This window comes from Vicugna pacos, chromosome 16 (assembly GCF_048564905.1).
Source record: "Vicugna pacos chromosome 16, VicPac4, whole genome shotgun sequence".
Lineage (NCBI taxonomy): Eukaryota > Metazoa > Chordata > Mammalia > Artiodactyla > Camelidae > Vicugna > Vicugna pacos.
Genome location: NC_133002.1, coordinates 33595396 through 33619156, shown reverse-complemented (window position 1 = coordinate 33619156; position 23761 = coordinate 33595396). Strand labels below are relative to the sequence as shown.

General features: G+C 54.2%; 1 protein-coding gene across 2 annotated transcripts; it reads right to left on the bottom strand.

Moving 5' to 3' along the window:
* Positions 1-1452: 1452 nt before the first annotated feature.
* On the bottom strand, positions 1453-21986 carry TNS4 (tensin 4). 2 transcript variants are annotated; one of them, XM_072938684.1, is made up of 14 exons: positions 21877-21961; positions 18267-18333; positions 17801-17888; positions 12425-12848; positions 10815-11239; positions 8627-8713; positions 8153-8278; positions 6911-7003; positions 6722-6799; positions 5662-5733; positions 4625-4793; positions 3887-3955; positions 3622-3648; positions 1453-3104 (listed from the first exon to the last, which is right to left on the bottom strand). In XM_072938684.1, the coding sequence occupies exons 4-14, from the start codon at positions 12520-12522 to the stop codon at positions 2963-2965; spliced, it is 1386 nt and encodes a 461-aa protein (XP_072794785.1). In that variant the 5' UTR covers positions 12523-12848; positions 17801-17888; positions 18267-18333; positions 21877-21961; the 3' UTR covers positions 1453-2962. The 2 variants fall into 2 exon arrangements, with proteins under 2 accessions (XP_072794785.1, XP_006214341.1); XM_006214279.4 differs by having other exon boundaries at positions 17801-18333; positions 21877-21986.
* Positions 21987-23761: the final 1775 nt, after the last annotated feature.

Genomic DNA, 23761 nt, shown 5'->3' with positions numbered 1-23761 from the left:
CTGGTTCCAAGCCCTCAGCCTATTGGATGGCATGAGGGGTCAGGACAGGAGGCCCAGGAGATGAAAGAGCAGAGGTGAGCTGCCTCAGCCCTCAGTGGGACATGCGTGCAGGGGAGGTGGCTGGTCAGATGGGGTAGGGGTGAGGGTGCTTCAGCCTTCTGGATAGTCTGCTCTGTAGCCAGAGAGCAGTCAGGGTTTAAAGAGCAATGGAATCTGAGTTTTGAAAAATGGTGATGTAGGGAGCTGCTTCCCCTCCTTTCTCATCACCTCTAGCAGCAGCTGGCTTTGTTGTGGGTCCAGCCACCTGGGAGAGAGGGGTGAGGGGATTTAATGGGACAAGAGTGAGAGAGGTTTTCCATAAAGGGGGAGAGGATGGGTTTGGGGGTGAGTGTGTGGATAAGGTCTGATGAGGAGAAAGGCGAGGAAGGAGACACTGGGTAGGGGAAGTGGGGAGAGATGACTGGTGGTGTGTGTGTGTAGCAAGAGGGATGGAGAAGAGGATCGGGTAGGGTGGGAAGCTGGGAGAAGTGACCTTTGCTGGGCTGGCTGCTCTGCCCCTCAGCAAAAGTCATTAGGTTCTCTGTAAAGTCTTCCTGGAGGAAAGATGAGCTATGGAAATGCAGCAGAGGTCATTACTTCCCGTGGACTCTGTCCTTGGCCAGGGAGGGGGCTGGGCAGGGGAAGAGAACCCCCAATCCTGGGAACTGCAGGTGGGCAGTGAGAGGGGAGGCAGGGCTACTCAGTGCTGGTTCAAGGGCATTGGGAAGGTCTCTCCACTTCCTCCAGGGCAGCCCCTGCCACGGTGTCACACAACTCAGCCCAAACAGAAGTGGCAACTGTCCCCTTCCTAAGGCTCTGTGGGAGAGGAAGACCCCTGCAGCCCCCTCCTGCATCACTTGGTGAGACGTTCTGTGACCTGGCCACCTGGAACCTCTAGCTGCAGTGGGTCTGGAGAAGTCTTGGTGGGAGCGTTACTGCGGGACTGGAGGTGGGAGGGAGGACTGTCATCCCGCAGAACCAGGACGAATGATGGGGCCATTGTCCAGTCTCCAGGGCTGGGCTGGTAGCTTGGGGCTCATGTGTGTTGAAGGACTCTTCCGGACTCCTCTTGAACTGCTCACGTTTCACCCACCTCTCCTCGCCCTCAGGGAGCCCGAGTGAGGCCCTGGAAGCTGGCAGGGCTGTCACACGTGCTCATCTCAGGCCTCCTGTCTTCCTGGCAGAGTGGCAGGAAAGGGGTTGTGAAGAAGGAAAACGGGTATGTCGGACACAAGGGGGACACAGATGGCTTAAGAGACGGTTCATGAAGTGGAAGCCAGTGGAGACTGTCCTGCTATGGCCAGGATGTGGGAGGGGGTGAAGACACAGCCACCTGCCACCTCAGGTCCCCCTTTCTGTTCAGGTTTCCATCTCTGAGGGAATGCCTTGAATGCCTCAGGACCAACTCTTGTGCAAGGACCGACACTTTATTTTCCACAATGGAAGCTATAAGGTGCCCATGAGTATATGAGGGGGGCTGTCTGCCAGCCCCCAGGCTGTGACCTTGAGAACTTGGGCACTGTGACCTTGAGAACCTTGTCTAGCTTTCGGTAGTCTCTGGGAGTGGGGCAGTGCTGACCACAGGCTGGGTGGGCTGGTCTCAGCCAGTCCCGCCAGCCCAGGGCTGCTTCAGTCTGGTTTGGTTTTCTGGGTTGAAATAATAACCCAGAAAACCAATAGGCCCAACTTTGGCCAAAGATAATGATTCTCTGGCAGGGCCCCCAGTTGGGAGGGAGCAGGCACTTGTCCCTCATAGAGAAGTGGGCTCTTTCTCTGAGTCTCCTCTTCCACCTTCAGGGTGTAGTTTTCTGAGGATCCCAGCTCCGCTATACAAATGATTTCAACGTCTCCGGGGTCTTGATGGGGATGGGGGTGGGGCAGGAAAGACCACCCAGCTTCTCCAAGCCTCCTGGGGAGGCTGCCGGTTTGCATTCTTAACTCTCTGCTGCCCTCATGTGGCTATGAGGCCAGTTGCCGCCGCAGTGGGGGTGGGGGTGTGTGCGTGTGTGTGTGTGTGTGTGTGTATGTGTGTGTGTGTTTTGGGGGACAGAGAGGACTCAGCAAGAAAGACCGGGGCTGAGGCAGAACCAGACAGCTGGCTCTCGTGTCTGCTCTAGCAAGCAGGGGGTCTCCCTGCCCCCACCCCTAGGTGTGGGTTACGCAAGTAAGATTAGGCAGTTGTGGCACAGTCACTTGTGAGAAAATGAAAGAAAAGATGAAGCTGATGCTCACTTGCAATGGAGGGGATTAGACATCAAGATCTTGAGGACAGCTGGGTCATCTCTGACTATGGGGGCAAGTTCCCACTTGCTAACCTGCCCATGGCCACGCTGGCCTGAAGAATCCAGGGCAGGCAGATCTAGCTTGGTTTTGGTGATAGCTGCCCAAGAAACCATCAGGGAAATGGGGAAAGGAACAGATATGGAGGGAAAGAGAGGCGTTCCTTTGGTCCTCAACCCTTGCATACTATCTGTCTCAGGCAAGCCTCTGGCCAGGGCCCAAGGGTCCCGACCCAGCACCTGCTGTTGGCCATGAAACAGGGGTCACAGGTCTCTAACTCAGGCTGATATGTCAGGAGTGTCGAGGCTGATGGAGTCAGGGGTCTTCAGAGGCTGTTTCCATGTGGGGGTCCTCAGGCGCTGATGTGCTTCAGCATCACAGGGAGCTCGTTAATGTGCCCACCGACATCTGGGAGGAACAGCTGATCCTGTCTTTTGGCCTTTTTCAAGGCTGAGGAAACTGAGGCCCAGGGGGCTCTGGACGAAGGTCACTGCCAAAGGTCATAGTGGGTTCAAGGGTTTCAACTTGGTACTGTTCTCCAACCCCATAGATTGGTCCATCAGCATGGCCACAAGCCCCTTGTTCAGGCTGGAGGGGGCATCCTGAGCAAGCCCTTTGGGATTCATCTGGGAAGCTCCCTCCCCTACATCCTTTCTGGGTCCTGCAGGAAAGTGCCCACCAGGCCGATGACCTGTGAGGCTGGCTGGGCCGCATCATACTCTGCGAAGAGGTGGCAGACATTCTCCTGTGACTCGGTCTGGCTCTTGGCAACAAACCCAAAGATCCTGGTGGGAGAGGAGAGCTTGTGTGAGGGGTGGGACCGGGGAAGTGCCAGGCTGGGAATGGGGGCCTCAGCCTACACAGTGTTGCTCCCTGACTGTCCCCAGCCAAGTGCTCCCCCACCTTATTATGATGGAGTCTCTGCTAGGGGAGGATGTGCCTCCCCTGTCCAACTGGGAGATCCCTGAGTTCAAGATCAGGGATCGTTCCCTTGATTGGAGAGGGGCCCCCTGAGGACAGGATCTGTGTCTCCCTGGTCAGAGTGAAAGCTTCCTGAAGACAAAGAAGCATCTTGACCATTAGACTGGGGTGTCCCTACAGATGACAGCCTGCGCCTCCCACGTGAGACCGAGGGCTCCAGGCTTCCATTGGCCTGATCAAACCGGAGGGTCCCCGAGGGCCAGGGCTCGTGCTCAAGGTCAGGGCAGGGCCTCCCGCCTTCCCTAACTCCCTCCCTGCGCGGGGTCCGGGCCCGCCCCAGGGAGCCCTCTCGTGGTAACTGAGTGGGTACGGAGGCCTTACCAGGAGGGCTTGCAGTACTTCTGCCACCTGCGGGAAAGGAACACGGACAGTCATGAGGACCGAATCTTGGCTCCGTTCCCCAGGACTCTGGCCAAGCATCAGGGGACAACGGCCAGCCGCATCCCTGCCCCATCACACCCCTCCCCTCATTCTGTTGCTCCTGACCCCTCCAGGTTCACAGGATCTGTCTGAGATCCCAATCCCAGCGTCCGTGAGCAGCTAGGCCCCAGATGGCCTTCTAAGGTTGGCGCAGCCTTGAACTTACTTCCGTTGCTCGGGGTCCATGCCACAGAAGCGGAGGGTGCTGAGGGGATAATGGCGCCGGAAAAACACCCTGGGAGGAGGCGGGGAGAGAAGGGGAGCTGGTGAGAGCCGGTCCCACCTCCTCGCCTCCATCATCTCCAGCTCTTTGTCCTCCAAGAAGCCTCCCAGTTCGTCCCCTGACAGCCTGGTGACCTTTCCCATGACTGGGCCTGGGCACATGTTTATCTTTCTCTCCTTTTATGAAGTGTGTCTGCCTTGTGTCCTATATGTTGGGGTTTTTGACCCCTTCCTCCCCCCGCTGCCTACCACGCCAGTGAACTATTCGAGGATAGGAGTCACGTCTTGGTCATCCCTTATTCCTCCAGTCCAGGACCAGGATTTTGCTAGACTGAATCCCTGAGGCTGGGAAGGAGTGGCCTCCTTCCACCGCATCCCACTGGTCAGCCAGTCTGGCCTACAGAAGTTGTTTCATCAGTGGGTGCAGATTTATTCAGTGCCAGTGGATACTGGTTAATCCCAAATCCATCAGTCAGTGATGAAGGGGGACTTTGGCAGGAGGTCATTGGACTGAGGTCTGGAGAAGGCAGAGAACTTGCCTGGAGTCACTCAGCATGTCACTGTCCCTGTTGGGTCCTGGAGCCTGAACCTCCTCTCCATTGCTGACCCACAGCTGTCTCAGCCCTCGCCTCCAGCTTATGCTGCCCAGCCCTGCAGCCCCCGGGCAAGGGAAGCCCCTTACTTCCTCTGGACATCAGTCAGGGTGATGCCGTGCTCAGTGACTCTGAAGTGGACCACGGTGGGTGTGGGGAGGACCTCTCTCTCCAAGGTGGTTGAGATGGCCTTCTGCACAGCCAGGGCTCCGCTCAGGGTCTCCACGCTCACGGAGCTCAGGTACAGGGCGTGGCAACCTGTGGGTTGCAGATACTGCGCTGGGCCCTGCCAGAGTCCACTGGGTGGGTGGGAGTCAGCCAGGCCCTGGTGCTCCCTGTGCCCAGAGCCAGAAGATGGAGGTGCTTTTGTTCTTTGGGAAATCTCGTAGGGCTCCTCTTTGAGCCACCAGGCAAGCCAGCATGGCACTTGTGGGTGACTGAAATTTTGGGCCAACTCCAGAGGACTTTGGGATCATCTGTTGCTTTGTGTTGCTCTGGCCCCTGGCCCTCCAGCAGGGGACAAGGGAGGGGGTGATGCTCTGTGTATAGGGGCGTCCAGGCAAACCTTCCTTCTGTCTAGACCCTTGGCTAGTGCTACCTCCACCCTACCTGCCTGGGGCCCTGGCTCCTTTTTGGGAGAAGGGAGAGGAGTCAGGAATGGGGAGGGGCCATTGTGCTCAGGGACACAGAGTAGGAGCTGTCACTCAGACAGTGCTGACCTGTGTCTGGCCCCCGGATGTGAAGAAAAGTAACCTTTCCCCTGTAAATTCCCCAGGACCCCCAGGACTTGGACCTGACGCTCCACAGAGGATCCCAGACCCAGAGAACACCACCAGGACAGGTTCTGCAGACCCAGAGAGACCCCAGCACGTCTGTGTGTGCAGGACGGGGTGTAAGCCTCACTGCCCGCACCTCCCTCCTGCCCGAAGCTCTTGCCCCTGGCCGACTGCCTGCAGCCTCTCCTCTCCTGGCTTACAGGGTGGGGGAGGAATGTGGCACCTTGTTAAAGATGAAGCAATAAAGCTGCAATGGGAAACACGTGTGGACCTGCGTGTGCGTGTGCGCAGGGCTGGGAGGTGCCCTCCGGGGACACAGCTAAGCCCGGAGCCTCCCCCGTACCACTCACCTGCAGATTTCTTCGGACAGGAGGCCCGGCCATCCACAGAGGGATCTGAGGCCCCGTCTCCACCTCCCAATTCTGAGCCAAAGCAAAAGAACAGGCCCCCAGGGGGGCGGAGGTGCAGTCAGTGGACCTCTCTTATAGGAACAGGCCCTGTGAACATCTCCCACCTCCGCCCCCACCTTCAGGAAGTGACTTGGCTGAGAAACCAGGTGTGATTTCTGTGATTAGGCAGACCTTGGGGCTCTCCAAATGCCAGCTTGTAAACCTTTTGATCCCTCTGTCCCTCTCCCTCCTCCAGCCCCTGGACTGCAGCTGGGACTTGGTCCTCAAAGGCCCCTGACTTTCTCCCTTCTTCCGGACCCCCCTCCAAACCCATGCCTTTTTTACAGAAAGCAGGGAGGCCCTCTCCACCACCAAACCAGGGGCTCCTCTGGCCTCGACTCCTTTCCCAGAACCCCCCTCGCTGCTCCTCCCACACCCCACACTGAGATGAGGTGCTCCATCTGGGGGACCAGCTGGACTGTAAGCTTGGATGGGGCTTCCTGATCTGGGATCGAGGTCTGACTCTGTAAATTACTTAACGCCTCAAACCTGCCTCTTCTCTGTGAAACAGGGATGCTAACTGCAAGGCCTACTTCACAGGGTTGGAGTGAGGTGTGAATGAATGAGGGGGTGCCCAGTAAATGTTGGACCTGGAAGAAAACCAAACCTCACCAAATTGGCAGGTTAATGCTGCTTTCAGCCTCTCCAGGAAGGTTACTATTTCTCAAATATCTACTCTGCGCCAGGCGTGGGGCCAAGAGCCTTGCCTGAGCTCTCACTGAATCCCCCCACCCATCCTATAAGTAGGTGTGATGACACCTGTGCCCATGTCATAGCTGAGGAAACCGAGGCTCAGAGAGGTTAACCTTCTCATATTCTCACAGCTAAGAACTGGAGGTGTTGCTGGACTCCAGAGCTTGCACTTTTAACTGCCACACTAAAGCAATCCCCAAGTAAGGTGAGAAGTGACACCTCAGGCACCTTTCTACTGAGAACAAACAGGTCAGGGGCCCAGACCCACCTTTCTGCGGGATGACGAGTTTGCAGGGCAGGGCCAGGGCCATGATGGAATGCTGACACACAAAGGCGGAGAGGCTCCCTGCAGGGAAACCGGGAGCCCTACATAAGGAGGTGGTCCCCAGGTCACCTGCCCAGCCCAGAAGGGAAGGGCTGGGGGTCCCCCAAGGGCCTTCGGGCTGGAGAGGCTCACCGAAGTAGGGCTCCTCGTCTGCTCCTTTGAGATGCACCCCTTTGGCGGAAGACTCAATGAGGAAGTGGCGGATGAGATCACTGCTGTCCTCGCCTGGACAGAGAAAGAACAAAGAGTGCATGTGGTTGGGAGTTCCAGGCTCGAGGTTCGCCAAACACCGCCCAACTCACTTTCTGAAGCGCATCCTCCAGATGCATCCAGAGGTTAACTTGTTCATCCCCCTGCCTCTGCAGGTAGGCAGGTAGGAATCCTACCCTAAAGGTCTCCCACAAACGAGTTGCTGACACCTTTGCTCAAAAGCTTCCGTGTCCAGTAATTATTTCAGGAGACCATTTTCTTGGTTTTAACAGCTGTCAAGGATGGTTTCCGACGCTGTTTAGATCAAATCGAAACCTCAAAATTCTTCCCCCTGATTTCCCTCCGCCGACCCCACCGCACCCCACCCCACCCCACCCCAGGTGCTGTTATGCTCCTGGCGCCAGGCTGGCCTGGCCCTGGGAGGGCAGACCACGCCCCCTGCCTCTTCACCCGCCCACAGCTTCCGGCTTGCTTTGGGCTCCTTGGCAAGGTTTCTCTGATAACCAACACGGCCCCAGAAGTCACTTTCTTATTTAAACAGAGAGGTGTGGTGTAGAGAATGTGGAACTGGAGTTTTTATCCTCTTGCTTTATCACTTGGTTGTTCTGGGGGTTCATTGATTCCCTCTTGGAGCATCAGTTACTCCACTGGTTCCACTCCTGGGGTTTAGGTGAGGGGCTGTGACTCAGGTACCTTGTAATGCAATGATCTGTTTCTGTATCTTTCCCAGGTGTGGTCTCCCCGGTGCACACCTGCACGGTGCCTGGGGCAGGGTGGATGCCCTATGGATGTATGTTGTGTGCGCAAGACTACAGAGGATAAGCTAGCACGCACAGTCTTACTGTGTTAGGTTCCCTCTGCGTAAGTCCGGGCTAGACAGAGGTGGGCACCCAGAAGAGAGCAGCTTGGCAGGGGGGCTGGGACCCTCCTCCTCTTCCCACTACGAGAGCAGAGCAGGGAATCTGGGGAATTGAGGAGGCAGAGGCAGCTTTGGGTCACTGCAAAAGAAACTTCTCATAGAGCCTTGGTGCTGGAGGGCAGCTGGGAGGGCCCTGAGGTAGACCCTCCTCCCAGGAGTCGTTATGGGACTGGCCCAAGGTCACCCAGTAACCACACCCTGTTGCCTCTGAGAGGCCTTGAGCGAGGACAGAGACAAGTGCCTACCTGATCGGTTCTGGGCAGGCACGGGGGCCTCTGGCACCTTCAAGGCAAGGCCAAAGGATCCTCGGTATGAAGAACTGTCCCTCACGATGAAAGTCCCTGGTTCTTCCTTCCTCAGCAGCTCAATGGCTGGAACAATCCTTGGGTCAGAGATAGTTACCACCCTACCCTGACCCCCTCAGTGCATCAGCCCCGTAGGGTCTTCATAGAACAGATGTCACAGAATCACCTTTTGTTCCCAGGAAGTCCCTTCTACTGTCTAACCTCCACCATTCCTGCTGCAGGCATTATTTCCTAGGTCATGGAGGTCCTCAGGACCCCCCTGCCCCGCACCCCCTCCCCACCCTTCCCTGGACGTGCCATCTGCTGGTCCCTCCTCTACATGGACTCAAGGCCCCATCTGCCTGATGCGGGATGCCAGGACCCAGACCTGATTCCTGGGTCACTCATTCCCTGAAACACAGTGCTTCCTTTTACCTTGTTCTCGGGTGATGCTTGGCTTAAACCAGTATTTGGATGTGTCCATCACAAACTTCATGGTGGGCTGCATGTCCCTGGAGGGACCTGGAGAGAGACAGAGGAGGGGGATCCTGTAGGCTGGACAGAGGGGAGCTGAGAGACCCTTCCCCCTCCTCTGCCCAGCAGTCGCTTTCAACCCACCCTTCCCTCCCCCTACCCCATTTTATCTCCAATTGCCTAAAGAGGCAAAATCCATCGGAAGAGTCCCAGGGCTTGGTGGGACTAGGATCTAGGAGTCTCCCCTTGTATCCTTGGTAATAAATCACAAATAGATAAAACCTTGATTTAATGAGAAACAGTTTCTCAGATTGAATATTGCCTGGTAGAGACTGAAATAAGGCATAACTAAGGGACTCTGAGATGCATCATTTGTTTAATTTCACATTTTCCTCCCCCTTTAATCATCCTATGAGTTACTTGGAGGTATATTCAGTTTGCAAAAGAAAATGAAAGAAAAGGAGAAAGAAAGGAAAACAGTAGATCTGGCAGAAGAACCTGCACCTGGAAGTCAGGAGATGAGACTTTTGATTCTGATCTGGGATAACTGTTGCCCTCCTGAAGCCCAGAAGGGACTGAGGGGACTAAAAATCCCTGAGGGTCTTTAATGCTCCAATAGCCTTGAAAATTAAGATGAATTTTGTTTTGAGACTATTCTGCAGAATTTGATAATATCCTGGAGTATAATTAGTGATCATCTGGGACATCACCAAACCAGGACGGCAGTATCACCAGGCTAAGTAAATGTGCTCTTTGAGATGCCAAAACGTCCTTTTTCCTGGGGCCCTAAGGCACAGAGCATCTTGAAAAGGTGTGTTGAGGCCAGTTGAGAGTAACTCATTATAAGAAATGTACTGCAATCTGCAAACGATTTGTCCTAGGAAAATGATCAGAGCAGCTTCAAAGGCATGCTTGTCACCTCATATTCCCTTGGTTGCACTGACATGGCTTCCTGAGTGGGAACCAGCAGTGGGCTGGAGTGAGCATTTCACACCCTCCAGGAGTCCCTTGATGTCTGTGGCCAAGTGAGGGCTGAGAAACCGGAGGTGGGGAAGGGGATGTCTGAGCCACGAGGGAGAAGCGACCCACTGACAGGGTCCTTGGGGCTCAGCTGGGAGCTCTGCTCCTAGGAGAGCCGCACCCTGGGGGTGCTAAGGCTTCGCCTCCATGTTTACTGCTTTGTTACTGCTTTGGGTTCTGGTTGGCTTTGTTCTTTTTGGACGCCTGTAGTCACAGACTACGGGAAGGAGGGTGTTTGCTATTTTGTGGTTTTTAGCTGTCTGAACTGGAATGCATTGTCTCCGTTACTCCGTCCTCCCCCTGTCTGTGTTCGTCATTCACGAACGTCAGCATTAGGGCTGACGCTCCCTCTCCCGCTCTAGGGTTACTCATCAAGCCTGCTGCTTCCATATCCTGAGGGTCTCTTGGCTCTGTCCCCTCTCCTCCACCCTCTGCCTCACCCTGGTTTGGGCCCCCGTTACAGCCTGTCTGGACCACTTCATGATGAAAACCCAAACAGAACCAAATGAGAACGGCTCTCCCTGCCAGGCCAGGCCCTGCAATTCATCCTGTTGAACATGTGCCTCTGATCCTCCCCATCACTCTCCTTTTGAGAGTCTCTGATGCTGCCCTGTTGCCTAATGGGTAAAATCCACTGTTTAGTTTGGTGTTCAGGGTCTTTCACAATCTGGTCCCAAGTTACTCTCAAGGACCTTACCCCGCACCCAACACTCCAGTCACTTTCTAAGCATGTCATGTGCTTTCCCACCTTCACAACTATGGACTGGCAGTTCCCTCTGCTGGGAATGCCCTTCCTCTCCTGCTCTGGCCACGGGCTTTTGATTCATTTTCCAGATCCAGCGAGGATGTCACTTCCTCTGAGGAGCCTTCCCAGTTCTCCAGACGAAAAGGCTTACTCCTTCCTCAGTGGCCCCATAAGACTTGGAACATCTCTCTACCTCTGTGTTTATCCTGCTCTACAGTGATTCTTTGGTTTTTGTCTCTCTTTCTAGACTGTGTCCCTACTACTTAGCACAGTGCTTGCTTCATCAGTGGGTTGACCTGCTGTGGCAGAAACCCACTGGTGCTTTGTTTCTCCCTCTTAGCCAAACCTTAGAACGCATGAGGCATTGATTGGTTTACAACTTACCCTCTGGGGATGTGCTGAGAAGAGCATCTGGCAGGGTCTGGCTGTGGCTCCTGGTCGCTGGACAGGCATTGCTGGAGGAAGTAGTCCCGGATCGGACAAAGTCCTGGTGTCCTGGGGTCCTCAGGGGTGAGGGAGATCCTGGTTCTGGGGAGCCGTTGATCAGCACTATGGGTATGTCCACCATGGAGTTGGTGATGGAGGGGGGGCAACTGCTGGCATGTTCCTTGGCCAGTGGTGGGGAGTGGGTTGCTCTGGGCTGGCCCACGCTTGGGGTGGGGTTGCTGGGGACCCGGAAGTCACTGACTCTGGTATTCAAGGGCACTGGGCCAAGGCTGTGGAGGCTGGAGGAAGAGCTGGCTGGGCTTTCCAGGGATCTAGAAGATGACTGATGGCTGGAGATGCTGGAGTGGAGGAGGGACTGGCTGCTGCAGAAGAAGGGAGCACCAGACAGGCAGAGTGTTAGGGGGTTGGGGTGACACTTGGGGGCCAGAGCGAGGCTCTGGAATTTAGTGATCTGGGTGCCTATGGCTTTGGTCAGAGTAGTGTACAGTCCCTGCCCACCCATAGTCCCGAGCAGTGGGCATGCCCACCTGATCCCCAAGGATGCTGAAGGATGCAGAAGTGTCCCTGCACTGTAAGATCTGTGGTCAGTTAAAGTAGCCAATGGGCCCGCCCCCTGCAGGTCATTTAGGCTTAGCTGGACTGTATTCCCTCTGCCTTCCCAGCCAGGCAGTTCCGACTGAGTTGTCCCATCAGCTCCCCCATCCCTCTCAAGAGTTCTGCACATAGGCTGGACCTGTGCTGGACCGTATTCATGGTCCATGTAGAGGGAATTCCCCAGCTGGAGGACGAGAAGGAGGCCAGCTCTGCATCCAGCCAGACTTCTCCTTGAGCTCGGAGGGCCCTGCCAATGGGCATGGCTGCAGAATCCCAGTCTCCTTGCCAGGGACTGCTTTGGCACAGTGGATTTGGAATTGGTATGGGGGACAGAGGTCCTGTAGATTGGTCTTCCTGGGCAGGATGGGAACGTGTGCGGCTCTACTGTGAGGCCCGCAGAGAACTGGGCTGGGGAGATTGTAAATAATGCCCAGGTGGGTTTGCCTCCCTCCTGCTAGGTTTTGCCAGGAATTAAGATGAAGGGGGCATCATGCTGTACACCAGAAATCGACACATTGTAACCTGACTATACTTCAATAAAAGAGGCTGCAAAAATAAAAAAGATAAAGGAGGCTTTTCTTTCCTAGATGGTTCACCCCAGACTCCCTAATTCTGTTTACATCCCTGTGGTTTGAGGTTTAAAAAAAAAAACCTTCCTTGAAATGGGTTGTATGAGGGCTGGAAAAGATACAGGTGGGCCTCATTAATGCAGTGGTTCTTTTTCCCAAGAAGTAGGTGTAAGTCAAGATTGTTTGTGTATTGAACTGTGTTCTAAATGCTTGAGGAAACCTAGAGATCCAACTGGCTATGATGGCCTGAAAGAGAACATTCACCCTTATTTTTGGCACATGCCCAGATTTTGCTCAGAAAAGAGCAGGGTTGTGATTTAGGATGTGTGTGTGTGTGTGTGTGTGGTGCAGGCACTGTCAGAAGCTACAGCGGAAGTGACCTACCTTCCGAACACATAGCTGACATCAGACGCAGGGCTGGCTGACAGCACAGAGACCCTGCAGCCCAGCTGTGGGGTGGGGCCCCCTAGCCCCTTTTCCATGCGTGGGGAAGCCAGCAGTGGGGAGCCCAAGCCATTGAGACCTGAGGCCTTGCTCCCCACGCAAGGGATGGAGATGCTGGGAGAGGATGGGGGATGAGAGGGGGGAGCCCCCGAGGTGGGAGAGGGGCGCTGGTGGCCCCTGCCCTGGCTCCCGGAGAAGATGAGGCTCTCGCTGCTGCTTCGGGTCTCTCGGGGGATGTCTCTGGAAAGGAGGAGGCCACCACTGCGCGGGGAGCCGAAGGGTGTGGTGACAGACGGGCTGGAGCAGCTCTGGGGACCATCATGGCATCTTGATCTGGTGGAGGTCACTTCAATGTACTTTATATCTTTGGAGAGAGAAGCAGAGCATTGATGAAAGCCAGGAACCTGGGTTCACTGAACAGGGGTGCCAGAAGTGTCCTCAAGACCATCTGGTCTCCCCTGTCTGATACAGATGAGGAAACTGAGGCTCAGAGCGGTGAAACTTATTACATCAGGATCAGCATTCAGCTCCACCTTCAGGGCCTGGTCCCAGAGTCACCCTTTTTGTGATATGTTCCCTTGAGTGGGGAGAGGCAGTGGAACGAGTGCAGGCCTGAGAGTCAGTCAGACCTGGGTTTCCGATCTGGCTCTGCCGCTTACTGTCTGAGAGACCTTGGCCAAATGACTTCACCACCTAGAGCCTCAGTTTCCACACCTGGAAGATGGGGCGACCATACCCAGCCTCTTGGTGTTCCAGCGAGGATGAACTGAGATGAACAAAGGTGGTGCAGCACCGTGCCTGGCACATAGTAAGCCCTTTAAAACTGGAAGAGCCTCTCCTTCATGTGTGCTCCACTCCCCAGGTTGAAATGACTGCTTTGTGCAGCGCACTGGTCACGTCTTTGGATGTCTGTATTACTCAGGCGTGTGAAAGCTGTTTCTGTGTCTGTGCCTGCACTAGAGGAAGGGGTTCTCAAGCTTGGCTGCACACTAGAATCACTCAATGAGCTTTTAAAAGTCCTAAAGCCCGGGCCAATTAGACCAGAACCTCTGGGGATGGGCCCAGGCCTCAGGGTGTCTGTTTCACTCCCTAGGTGTTTCCAAGGTGCCCTGGGAAGCCCCACTGTGGTTCCTGCCGAGCAGCACTGCTTTACCCAGGAGCTGGGCAGTTGGGCAGAATCTCGGCCAACCCCAGGTCTGCTGAATCAGAATCTGCACTTTAGCAAGACCCCTGGGGATCTGGGTGCACTTTAGAGTTTGAGGACTCTGCGTTAGAGAGAGAACTCCCCGAGGGCACAGCCTGCAGCCTTGTTGAGCTGTGGACCAGGGGTGATGGTTCGTAAGCACGCCCCAGGCTGCTGACTCACTCTGATGCTCTGTCCTTTCGCCAGTGGGGACACCTAGAACTCTTGTTCTGAGACCTTGTTCCTTCCTGGAGTGGGGCACCCTGTGGTTCTCCCCATGGTGAGGATGGGTACCTCACCTCCTTACTTGGGGGAGGGGAGCTGTCCTCGGTGCTGTTCCAGCGAAGGTGTTGAAAGATGGGGGTTACCAAGTTGCTCCCTTCTGGAGGGCTGTGAGTCCTGCCTCCGGCTTCCCAGGATGGAAACTGGGACAGAGTCAGCAGGAAACTGCACCCTCCACTCCTATCTGCCAGCCTCCCACCCTTGGGCTCTGGCAATGCACCATCCCCCCACCCAGCATGACTGTGGAGTCCCTGCCTGTCCCAGCCCGCTCCTGGGTAGGACCTACTGGCCCTGCTCATGGTTACTGCCTCTGTCTGAGCCTGCTTGGGCCCAGGGTGGGGGTGGAGGATTGCATCAGATACAGGGGGCTGGCAGGCTGACCTGGGCATGCTGTTTCAGGGGCTGGAGGAATAGGCCTGGCTTTGTCAACAACCAAACCTGGATATGAGTCCTGGCTTTGCCACTTTCTCACCAGGAGACATCTGGGAACTTTCCTAACTGCTTTGAGCCTCAGTTTCCTCATCTGCAAAGTGGGGATCTAAAGCCAACCTCCCAAGGTGGCAGTGAGGCTGGAAACACACTGGTAAATGGAACCTGGAGCCTGGCCCACCTGGGCTTCGAGGAGCATCTCCTGCCTGCCTGCTTTTGAGGGGCAGTATTGGCTGGATGCTGAATACTCTTTGGCTCAGGTGGGGGTCCCACTGCTGAGGGCAAGAGGAGAGTATTTGGCAGAATGGACTGTGGGCTCTGAAAGAGGAGACTTGGAATGGATTTTTCTGGAAGGTTGGCAAGCATGATTTTTTTTTTTTTAAACAGGACTTTATAGTATTTACGCCCATAATCCTCTCAAGCCTCAACAGAGCCCTCATGCCCAAGGCCAGGAGGCATTGCTTTTATAGAGGAAGAAACTGAGGCTTGGAGCAATGTGGGGATAGAACTAACATTTATTGCACAATTTTTTTTTTAATGGAGGTACTGGGGATTGAACCCAGGACCTCGTGTGTGCCAAGCACACGCTCTACCACTGAGCTATACCCCGCCCCCTGCACAGTTTTTAATAAAGGCTGGTATTTACTGAGTGCTGGGTGCCAGCACTGCTACAGACATATTACGTGTATGAGCTCATTTAACACTCATGACAACTCGATTGGAGTAGGAAACATTAATTCCATGTAACAGGTGAGAAATCAAGGTGAAGAAAGGTAGAGGCACCTACTTCTGCTGCTGTGCTCTGTTTGGGGGGGCCTCTTCTGAGGGGTGCTCCTTAGGACCCTTTCTCAAGGCCTTGGCCATTAGAAGGTGCTCAGCTGCTTTGGGGAGGATCTCTTGGCCTGGTGAAGCTCTGGGCTCTGCCCACAGGGTCATCCAAACACCCTCCAAAGGCCTTGTCTGGAGGCCGAGCAGGCAGACAGGAAGGAAAGGAGGCACCCTTCCCTCCTCTGCCCCCCCGCCCAACGCTGCCCTGAGGTGGATGTGGCCGGGGAGATGGAGGCCCCCACCCCATCACCTCGATGCAATTGCTGTTTACAGGCCCGTAAGGCAAGTCTGAGCAGTGCCTGGTGGATGCAGACGCCAGCCCCAGGCCAGGTGGGTGGAGAGGGTGCGGCGGTGGGTGGGGGGCGGAGAGATGGTTATTAAACGCCCTTTACCTGGGATTGGCACACAGCCTTGCCTGGCAGGAATTCTGGAAAATGAGATGTGGGGGCCTATTTCAAAGGCAGGGATGGGTGGCGGAGGGGATAAAGAAAGGGATATGGTATATGCTTCCCTGTGGGATGGGTACCCCTGTAGCCCCCAGGCTAAGTCTGAAGGAAGGTAAGCAAGAGGCAGAGGCAGGGAGGCTGCGGGAAGGTTTGCAAGCACTGGGGAGGTGGAGCCTCAGAAGAGGAACTACAGCTGCTTCCAAAAGGATTTATTCCCTGGGGGGCAGGAGACTAGCTCCCAGGAAGAGAGAAAGGCGGGAGCATGGACTTTGGAGCCCAGAGGCCCAGGCTCTGAGCTGACCTCTCACTCACTAGCTGTGTGGCTGTGGCCATCACTTCCCCTCGCTGAGCCTCAGTCTTCCCAGCTGTAAGTGAAGTTTCACTCTTTCCTTCCCAGGGTAGACGCTTATATCTACCTTTATGCATCACAAAAATCGATCTCTGCATTGGCAGAGCTAGATGGCTTCATCGGGACCTTCTGACCACTGCCGCCCCCTGGCGCCCCCTGCTGCCCAGAGTCTGTTAGACACATCCTCAAAACGGCAGGTTGTGCCTGGGGCATCTGAAAACAGAGACTATTGCCCATCGGTCCCCTGGGGGAAGGGCCCAGTTGTCAACACCCCCACCCCATACATGTGCATGTTCCACGGAGACTGGTCTCACCCCAGCTGGCCTTGAGTGCGTGGAACCCCTGCCTTGGGGCATTACCATTAGAGCTCTGGGCTTGCCCCTGCCAGTGGTAATTAGGCCCAAGCCACCTTCCCTGCAGAGACATGCCCATGACTGGCCTTAAGAAGCCAGAAGACTCTCAAGAGGGGAATGGAGGTGGTTTTCGTAACAGGCCTGGCAGGCAACGCTCTGAGGGGGGAGCAGAAGGCAGGATGGAGACCAGGAACCTGGCTGCCAGAAGACGTGGTTGCTGGACCCTCCTCCCTCCACCCCAGAGCCTGAACCCACCCTCGGGCAGCTGATTCTAAACACAGGCTCAATGTTGATTATAAACAGGCACCATTTATCATGACTGACAATGTGCCAGGGTTTGTGATAAACACCCATACTGTGTGATTGCTTTAAATCCCTGCAACCCCCTGGCGGTAAGAACTCATCTCTCTTTTATGGATGAAGAATCTGAGACACAAAGAAATGAAGTTAACAGCTTGTGTAAGGTTTGCCTGACTCCAGTGATGAGGCCAGACTGGCTCCTTACTCAGATCCCTCAACCTCAGTCTTTTCATTTTTAAAGTGGGGATGAAATAGTCACTGCCTGGAGATGGATTGGGAGGATTAAAGTTTCAATTATTAGGTGCTCAGCACAGTGCCTGGAGAGCACGATAAATGCTCAATAAGTAGAAATTCTCCTGGTTCCCATCTTTAATCCAACTGCTCCCCCAACCTGTACTGATTGTTTAAACCCCTAGAGGCCTCAGTCTTCCAGCCTGTCAAATGGGGCTGCTGCTCCTTGACCCTCATCCTAGAAGTATACTTGAAACTCTTTGGGAAACTGAAGCCAGATGCAAGGATTTCTAGATGCTCTTGGATGTGGTGGTGTGCTGGAGTTGGCTGGTACCAGCTCATGAAAGCTGATTGTTAAATCTTTAAGACTTTGTCCAGCTGGTGGCTAAACTCAGCCATTACTAAAGATTAAACTATATAAACTAAACTAAAATAACTTATATTGAAAGCAAAAGTAGTAAATACTCAAAAATTTATCACATTCCGATTATTTTTCTATATTGTACTGTTATCTATACTTGGAGTATATCTCTTGTTATTGGTAAGGTGGGTAGAAATACTACTCCTATAAAAATTTTGGGGGGCCAGGTTAGGAGCTAAAGAGAGACACCATAGAACAGGGAGGTTCAGGGACCCCACATTTGTTAACCTTATTTATGTGCCTGGCGTTGTATAATATTATTTATATTAGCTTATTTAAATTCTCTGAAAAATTACATAAAACAACTATCCACCACTTTCCAAATAGAATTGGATCTTGAGGGAAACATACTTCTCCCTTTTATAGATCAAACAGAGGTTAAGCAACTTGTTTAGGGCTGCACAGCACTTCCCAACAGGACATTGTTCCCTCTATTCTGATGTGATAGAAAAGTCCTTCCTCATGAGGTCTGGCACTGTGTCCCAGCTCCTTACCTAAGGCTTCAGCTTCCTCCTTCTTCCTCCTCGAGGTAACACTCTGGGTGGGCTCGGCCCAGGGTCCACCAGGCCCTGGAGGGAGCAGCTGGAAGGTGGGGTCCAGTTCCAGAATCATCTGGTTGAGGCTCTCCAGTGAGAAGTCAATGTAGGAGTCAAGGTCTTCCAGGGCCCCCGAGATCTGCTCCCCAGGGGACGGCAGGAGGCACCTGCCTTTGGCTCCAGCCTGTGGCGCCTGCTGGAGGCTGCTAGGGGGCAACTTGCAGGGCGTGGGGGTCATCAGGGCCTGTGTTCCCCAGCCTTCTGTGGTGTAGTAAGGACACTGGGGTGGCAGGCCAGGGCTGGGTGCTGGGTGCAGGGCCCTCCTGGGTTCCTCACAGGGAGCCAAGCTGACCGCAGGGCCTCCTGCCAGCAGGGGGCTGGACATCACCTGTGACATGCTGGGGGCAGTGACCTGGTGGTTTACCTCTGGCTTCCAACCAGCTTCACTGACATCCCAGAGATGTCACTTGCCAACCGGGTGCTCTTGGGACCTGAAAGAAACCAGAGGTGGAATCTGAGTAACTTCCGTAGATGGAACCCTGCCTCCCCTCCGCTCAAACAAAGGTTCATTTATTCACTCATTTAAAAGCCTGGCTGCTGCGGCCAGGCTTCCTGGGTTTACATTCTGGCTCTGGCACTTACTAGCTGTGCCGTGTTGAACAATTTATTAACATCTCTGTGCCTCAGTTTCCTTATCTATAAAGTGAGGTAATATTTGTAACATGCTTAGAACATGCCTGACATATAATAAGCATTATGCAAATTAAATAAAATAACTTCAATAGACGTTTGTTGAATATCTACGATGTCGCAACCTTATTTGTTAAATACTAGCTAATATTTATTGAGTAATTGCTATGCATGTAGGCACTGGTACTTACATGTAAAACCTTTGAAAAGCTTCATAAGAACCCTATGAAGTAGATACTATCATCATTCCATCTTACAAAGGGAGAACTGAGACACAGAGAGGGAAGTAACTTGCCCAAGGGTCATCAGGCCAACAAGTGTCAGAGCAGGGCCGGACCCCAGGCTGTCCGATGTCAGGGCCCTGCACTTAGCTGCTACTCCCTGCGGGCCAGTTGGTAAAACCAACAGGTAAGCAGGGAAGCGGTCATAACTAGTGTCATCAGTGAGGAGGGGAGGTGGAGGGGACTCTGTAGGCACTAGCGGGAGAGGTCAGGAAGGACTTCCTGGAGGAAGGGACACAAAAAGGGAGCTGGCTGGGCAAGCCAGGTAGGAGTGGGGAGGCCAGTGTATTCAGAGGCCTGATGGAGAGGGGCGATCACCAGACATTACTGAGCATCTGGGAGATAGAGAGACTCGAGGGTGGCTGGAGGGGAAGTTAGGGTGGGGAAGGCAGGCTGGGCTCAGTAGTGCTGACTCAACCCTGAGGGCAGTGGGGAGCCACAGAACAGTTTTGAGCTGAGAAGTGACATCATCAGATGATATTCACTCCCTGGGGGCTTGTCTGGAGAAAGAGATGTCTTCACTTCCTCATTTCCCTGCCTGTGGAAAGTTCTTCCCGTTGTCTCACCTTAATGTCACATATTAGTAGTTTCTTACAGTGGGGCTGGGTAGGAAGTAAGAAGATCTGGGACGGAGGCCGCCAAGAGAACTGTAAGGAGCTGGGACATGCTGGCTGTGCTGGCCCTGCCTGCCCTGAGCCTCGCCATTGCCGCCCCTCCGTGCCCCGCTCCAGCACTCCCCAACTCTGCTTCTCTCTTTTTCCAAGATGCCTCCATCACATCCTGTTTTAGAGTCAGACCCCAGTGCTGGAAAAGGCATTGAGACCAGCCTGGGGTAAATGAAATGAATGTGAACTCTGGAGTCTAAAGATTCAGATTCGAATCCCAGCTCAAACAGTTCCTTAAAGGTGTAACTGTGATGGTCAGTTTCCTTATCTGTGAGACGGGAATGTGAATTCCTGCCCTGTACCCTCCCAAAGAGTGGTGTGGAACCAGTGAGGTGCTGCTTGTAAAAGCAGGTGGACAATTCTAAAGACTGCTTAGAAATAAGGGCTTCTATAGAATATAATACCTTAATAATAATAAACAGTAATAGCTCTCATTTATTGAGCACTGTCCATTCACCAGGCATTGGTTTTTTTACATGCGGTAGCTCTTCTAATCCTCTCATAACCCTTGGAAGTACTGCACCCCCACTACCAGTCCACTTTACAGATGAAGACACAGATTCACAGAGGTTCAGAAATCTGCATAGGCGACATATCTAAGAAAGTGGTAGAGCTGGGATTCAAACCCAGGCTATGGACTTTAGACTCTCAACTCTTTATACCACGTGGAGTTCAAATGCAGAGGAACACCTGCGGTCCAGAGAGGGGATGGGAGTTGCCCAAGGTCACACAGCAAGTTAATGAGAAAAGCCAGAACCCTCTTTTCCCCAAAGGCTCCTGCCGGCCCTGCTGCCAGACTTCTCCTTGGCCTGGTCCTGGAGGGGGTGGTGCATCCTAGGCTCGGAAAGTGTGTCTATAAATGGCAGTGGAAGGGAACAGGCCTCCAAGTTCCTTTCTGGGAGCAGCTGAGGACATGGAGCTTTGGCTCCTTAGTGGCCTGGGTTTGTTGGGGCAGGATCTCAGCGCACCCTGCGGGGGTTTTGGTTGGGCACCGGCAGAGGAGCCTGGGGCCATGGACTCTGAGGAGCACACTGGGGGGCCTGAGTCCTCCCTCAGGACCAGACCCAGGGTGTCTGCTTACTGATTTGGAAACTGCTTTTGTGCCACCCTGGGCAAGTGTCCTTTCCTCTCTGGGCCTCAGTTGTCCCCTCTGTATAATGGGAATATGAGAATAACAGACACTTAAAAATGTACTCATTTTGTTTTCTCAGTAGTTCTTTGCAGAGGGTACTCTCCCTGTGGGGCTGGGGAGGTTAAGGGATTTGTCTGAGGTCACACAATCCAGTGATGGAACTTGGATTGGAACCCAGGCAATCCTGGCTCTGCAGTCCCTGGCTCTGCAGGGAAAGATCCCTTTCACCTCTCTCTGCCCCTTCTGGGATTCTGGAACCCAGAGGGATAGGCCTGAGATGGAACAAGGGGCAGGCAGGCCCTTAGGCTCTTCCTCAAACTCTTCTCACTTTTAAGCCTCCCTGAACTCCCAGGGCAGGGCCTGGTCTCACTCCTTTATTCCGGGACATCCTCCCTCTCCTGGGGCCCCCAGCACACATCTCTAGCTTTTTCCTTCTTGCTCTAAGGCTGAGAGGAGTGTCCCTGGCCTCAGCATTGAAATTGGTGGGCTGGAGTGGGTAGAGAGGGCTCCAGCCAATTTGGCTATATTTATAGATTCCGCCCACCCACTGGACTCAAATCTCTTTCTTTGTTCCTAAGGGCTCTGGAAAGGGATGAGGATCCTGATACCTTAGCAAATTTCCTTGCTTGTTTCATTGCCAAATTCTTCCCCAGATTTACTCTTTCCCTCCTACAAGTCCAGGTCAGCAGAGGGAGAGGGTGGCAGAGGGGGTAGCCCGAGTCTCCCCCAAGTACCTTGATTCAATAGCCCAATCCCCACCCCACCCCCATGCTCAAAGAGTGGCTTCTGATTGTCCCATCCTCTCCCCACAGCCCCAGGGAAGCAGCCAGGGACCTGGGGGACCCATGGAGGTCATGTCCCCACCCTTGGATTCTTGGCGGCCCCTGAAGGTCTGGGCACGGGGGTGGGGCGGAGGTGGGGTGGGTGATGAGTAGAGAGTGAGACCCAGGCCCCAGGGACTCCGTGCTGGGAGGCAGGAGGCTGGATTCTGAGTCCATTCCCTTCCCAAGTCTCAGGAACCCCTGGCAATCCTCTTTCCCTCCTGGACCTCGGTTCTCTTATCTGTATACCAGGAGCTCCAGATTTCATTCTCCCAAAGTGCAGCACTTGGGTCTGGGGTCCCAAGACCATCTTCCTCTCCTCTCTCCTCCACTATTTCTCTTCACCTTTATTCCGAGGCCCAGGAGAGGTGGAGAAGCTGAGGACAAAGACTCGGCCTAGGTGCTGAGCCTCCCTCTCTTCTGCTTAAAGAATAAAGTCACCTACCTGGTGTCCAGGGCTGGCGGGACACTCCTGTGTTCACTCCTGGCTCCTGGAGCCCTTCGGATCCAGGGGAGGCACAGTTCACCTCCAGCCACGCCTTAAGAGCAGCCCTCCAGCCCCGCCCTCCCTCCTCCCTGGGGCCCTACACGTGGCCTGACAGCACGCAAGCCCCACCCACATGTCTGGACGAGCCCAGGTAGGGCTGGCGTGGGCGGGGGAAGGGAAGCATTGGGTGGCAGTCTGGGGCTGGATGTAGGGGGGGTTCCCAAGCTTCCTGCTGTCCCCATCCCTCCCTGATCACCATGTGTTCTGGGGAACCCCTGCTTGGATGGGGCTTGTTAGGAACAAGCTGTGCTGGGAGCATTCCCTTTACCCAGCCAGGGGAGGGGCCAGGGGTTGGCAGAGCCTAGCAGAAAATGAGAACTTGGCTTGGGGAAGCAAGATGCCAGTGGACAGCAGACCCTTCCCACAGGCCAAGAGAGGAAGCTCTGAGTGTCTGGAGGGCTTTGAAAAGGGGCTCAGAGCCTGGCTTGACTTCATTCATTCACCCACTCACGGGCTAGCCCTCTGCACAGCCTGGTGGAGATTCCACATGGGAATGATGGCAGGAAGTCCAGAAGTCCAGGCATCCCCTCTCCCTGGCTCCAGCTCCCTCCCTGTTCTGTGCCAGGGATCCCAGAATGTTGTGAGGAGGCCTCCAGCCATTCTGGGGGGGCACTGGTAGTAGAACCCCATCTGGGCAGGTTGGTTTGAAGCCAGGGAGCTGGCAAAGTCTCCAGCCCGAAGATTCGTGGGGATCCCAGCAATGACTAATCTCAGGGACAGGTGGGTGGCCCCATTATGCTCAGTGCAAGGGCTTCTGGTCTTAAAGTGTTTGATGCTCTGTGGCTTCATGGTGGCATGAGGAGCCAGTGTTGTGGGAGAGCAGCTAGCACAGCTGTGCAAAGTTGTGAAAGGTGTGCCCTCCTGACCATAACACTGAAAGGCATCTCTGTGTGTTCGCACAGCCCAGCTGGCCCATGGCTTGGTGAGCAGTTGTGTCTTTGAATGAAGAAAACGCTGCCCCTCCCTTGCGGTGGATGTAGCTGTGAGCCAGCGGGCAGTGCCCAAGAAGCCTGATTCACGGGCGGCTGGCTGCTGAGTTTTTCAGGTGGAAGGGGCAGGTTGGCGGGGCGTGAAATGTCAGGCCAGGATTGGGGTGTTCTGGCCTTGGCCTTGGCTGCCTCCCTGGGGGTGGGCACCAGGGACAGTTTTTGCTGCAGCTCATCAGGGTTGGAAACCCCACCTTGATGACCTGTGTCTGAGGGTTACAATCTTTCCTGGCAGGTTTGACTCTTTTGATTTCACATTTGGCCACTTCCGTCACCTTAAGCCAGTCTCAGGAACACTGACTCCAGCCTCAGCCGCCTCACAGACCCTGCCCCCCACCACTCCCACCCCGCCTCTGCCTTTCCCCTAACCTCCCCCTGCTCCCCCCTCCCCCTCCCGTGATCAGCCTCCCCAGGGGACGGGACAGCATTTCTTTGTGCCTCTCTGGATAAGATCATGTAATTTTTTCCCCTTTTTCACCTGTTAAAATGATGGAAGTACATTAACTGATTTTTGGATATTGAACCAGCCTTGCATACCTGGGATATATCCCACTTGGTAGTGGTGTATCACTTTTTATACCTTGTTGGGCTCAATTTGCTAATATTTTGTTGAGGATTTTTGGATTGATGCTTATGAGCAATATCAGTCTATAGTTTTCTTGCAACGTCTTTGTCTGGTTTTGTGTTTGGGGATTGTTGGCCTCATAGAATGAATTAGAGAGTTTGAGTTAGAAAGAGATTGTGGAGAACTGGTATAATTTCTTCCTTAAATGTTTGGTAGAAGTCACCAGGAAACT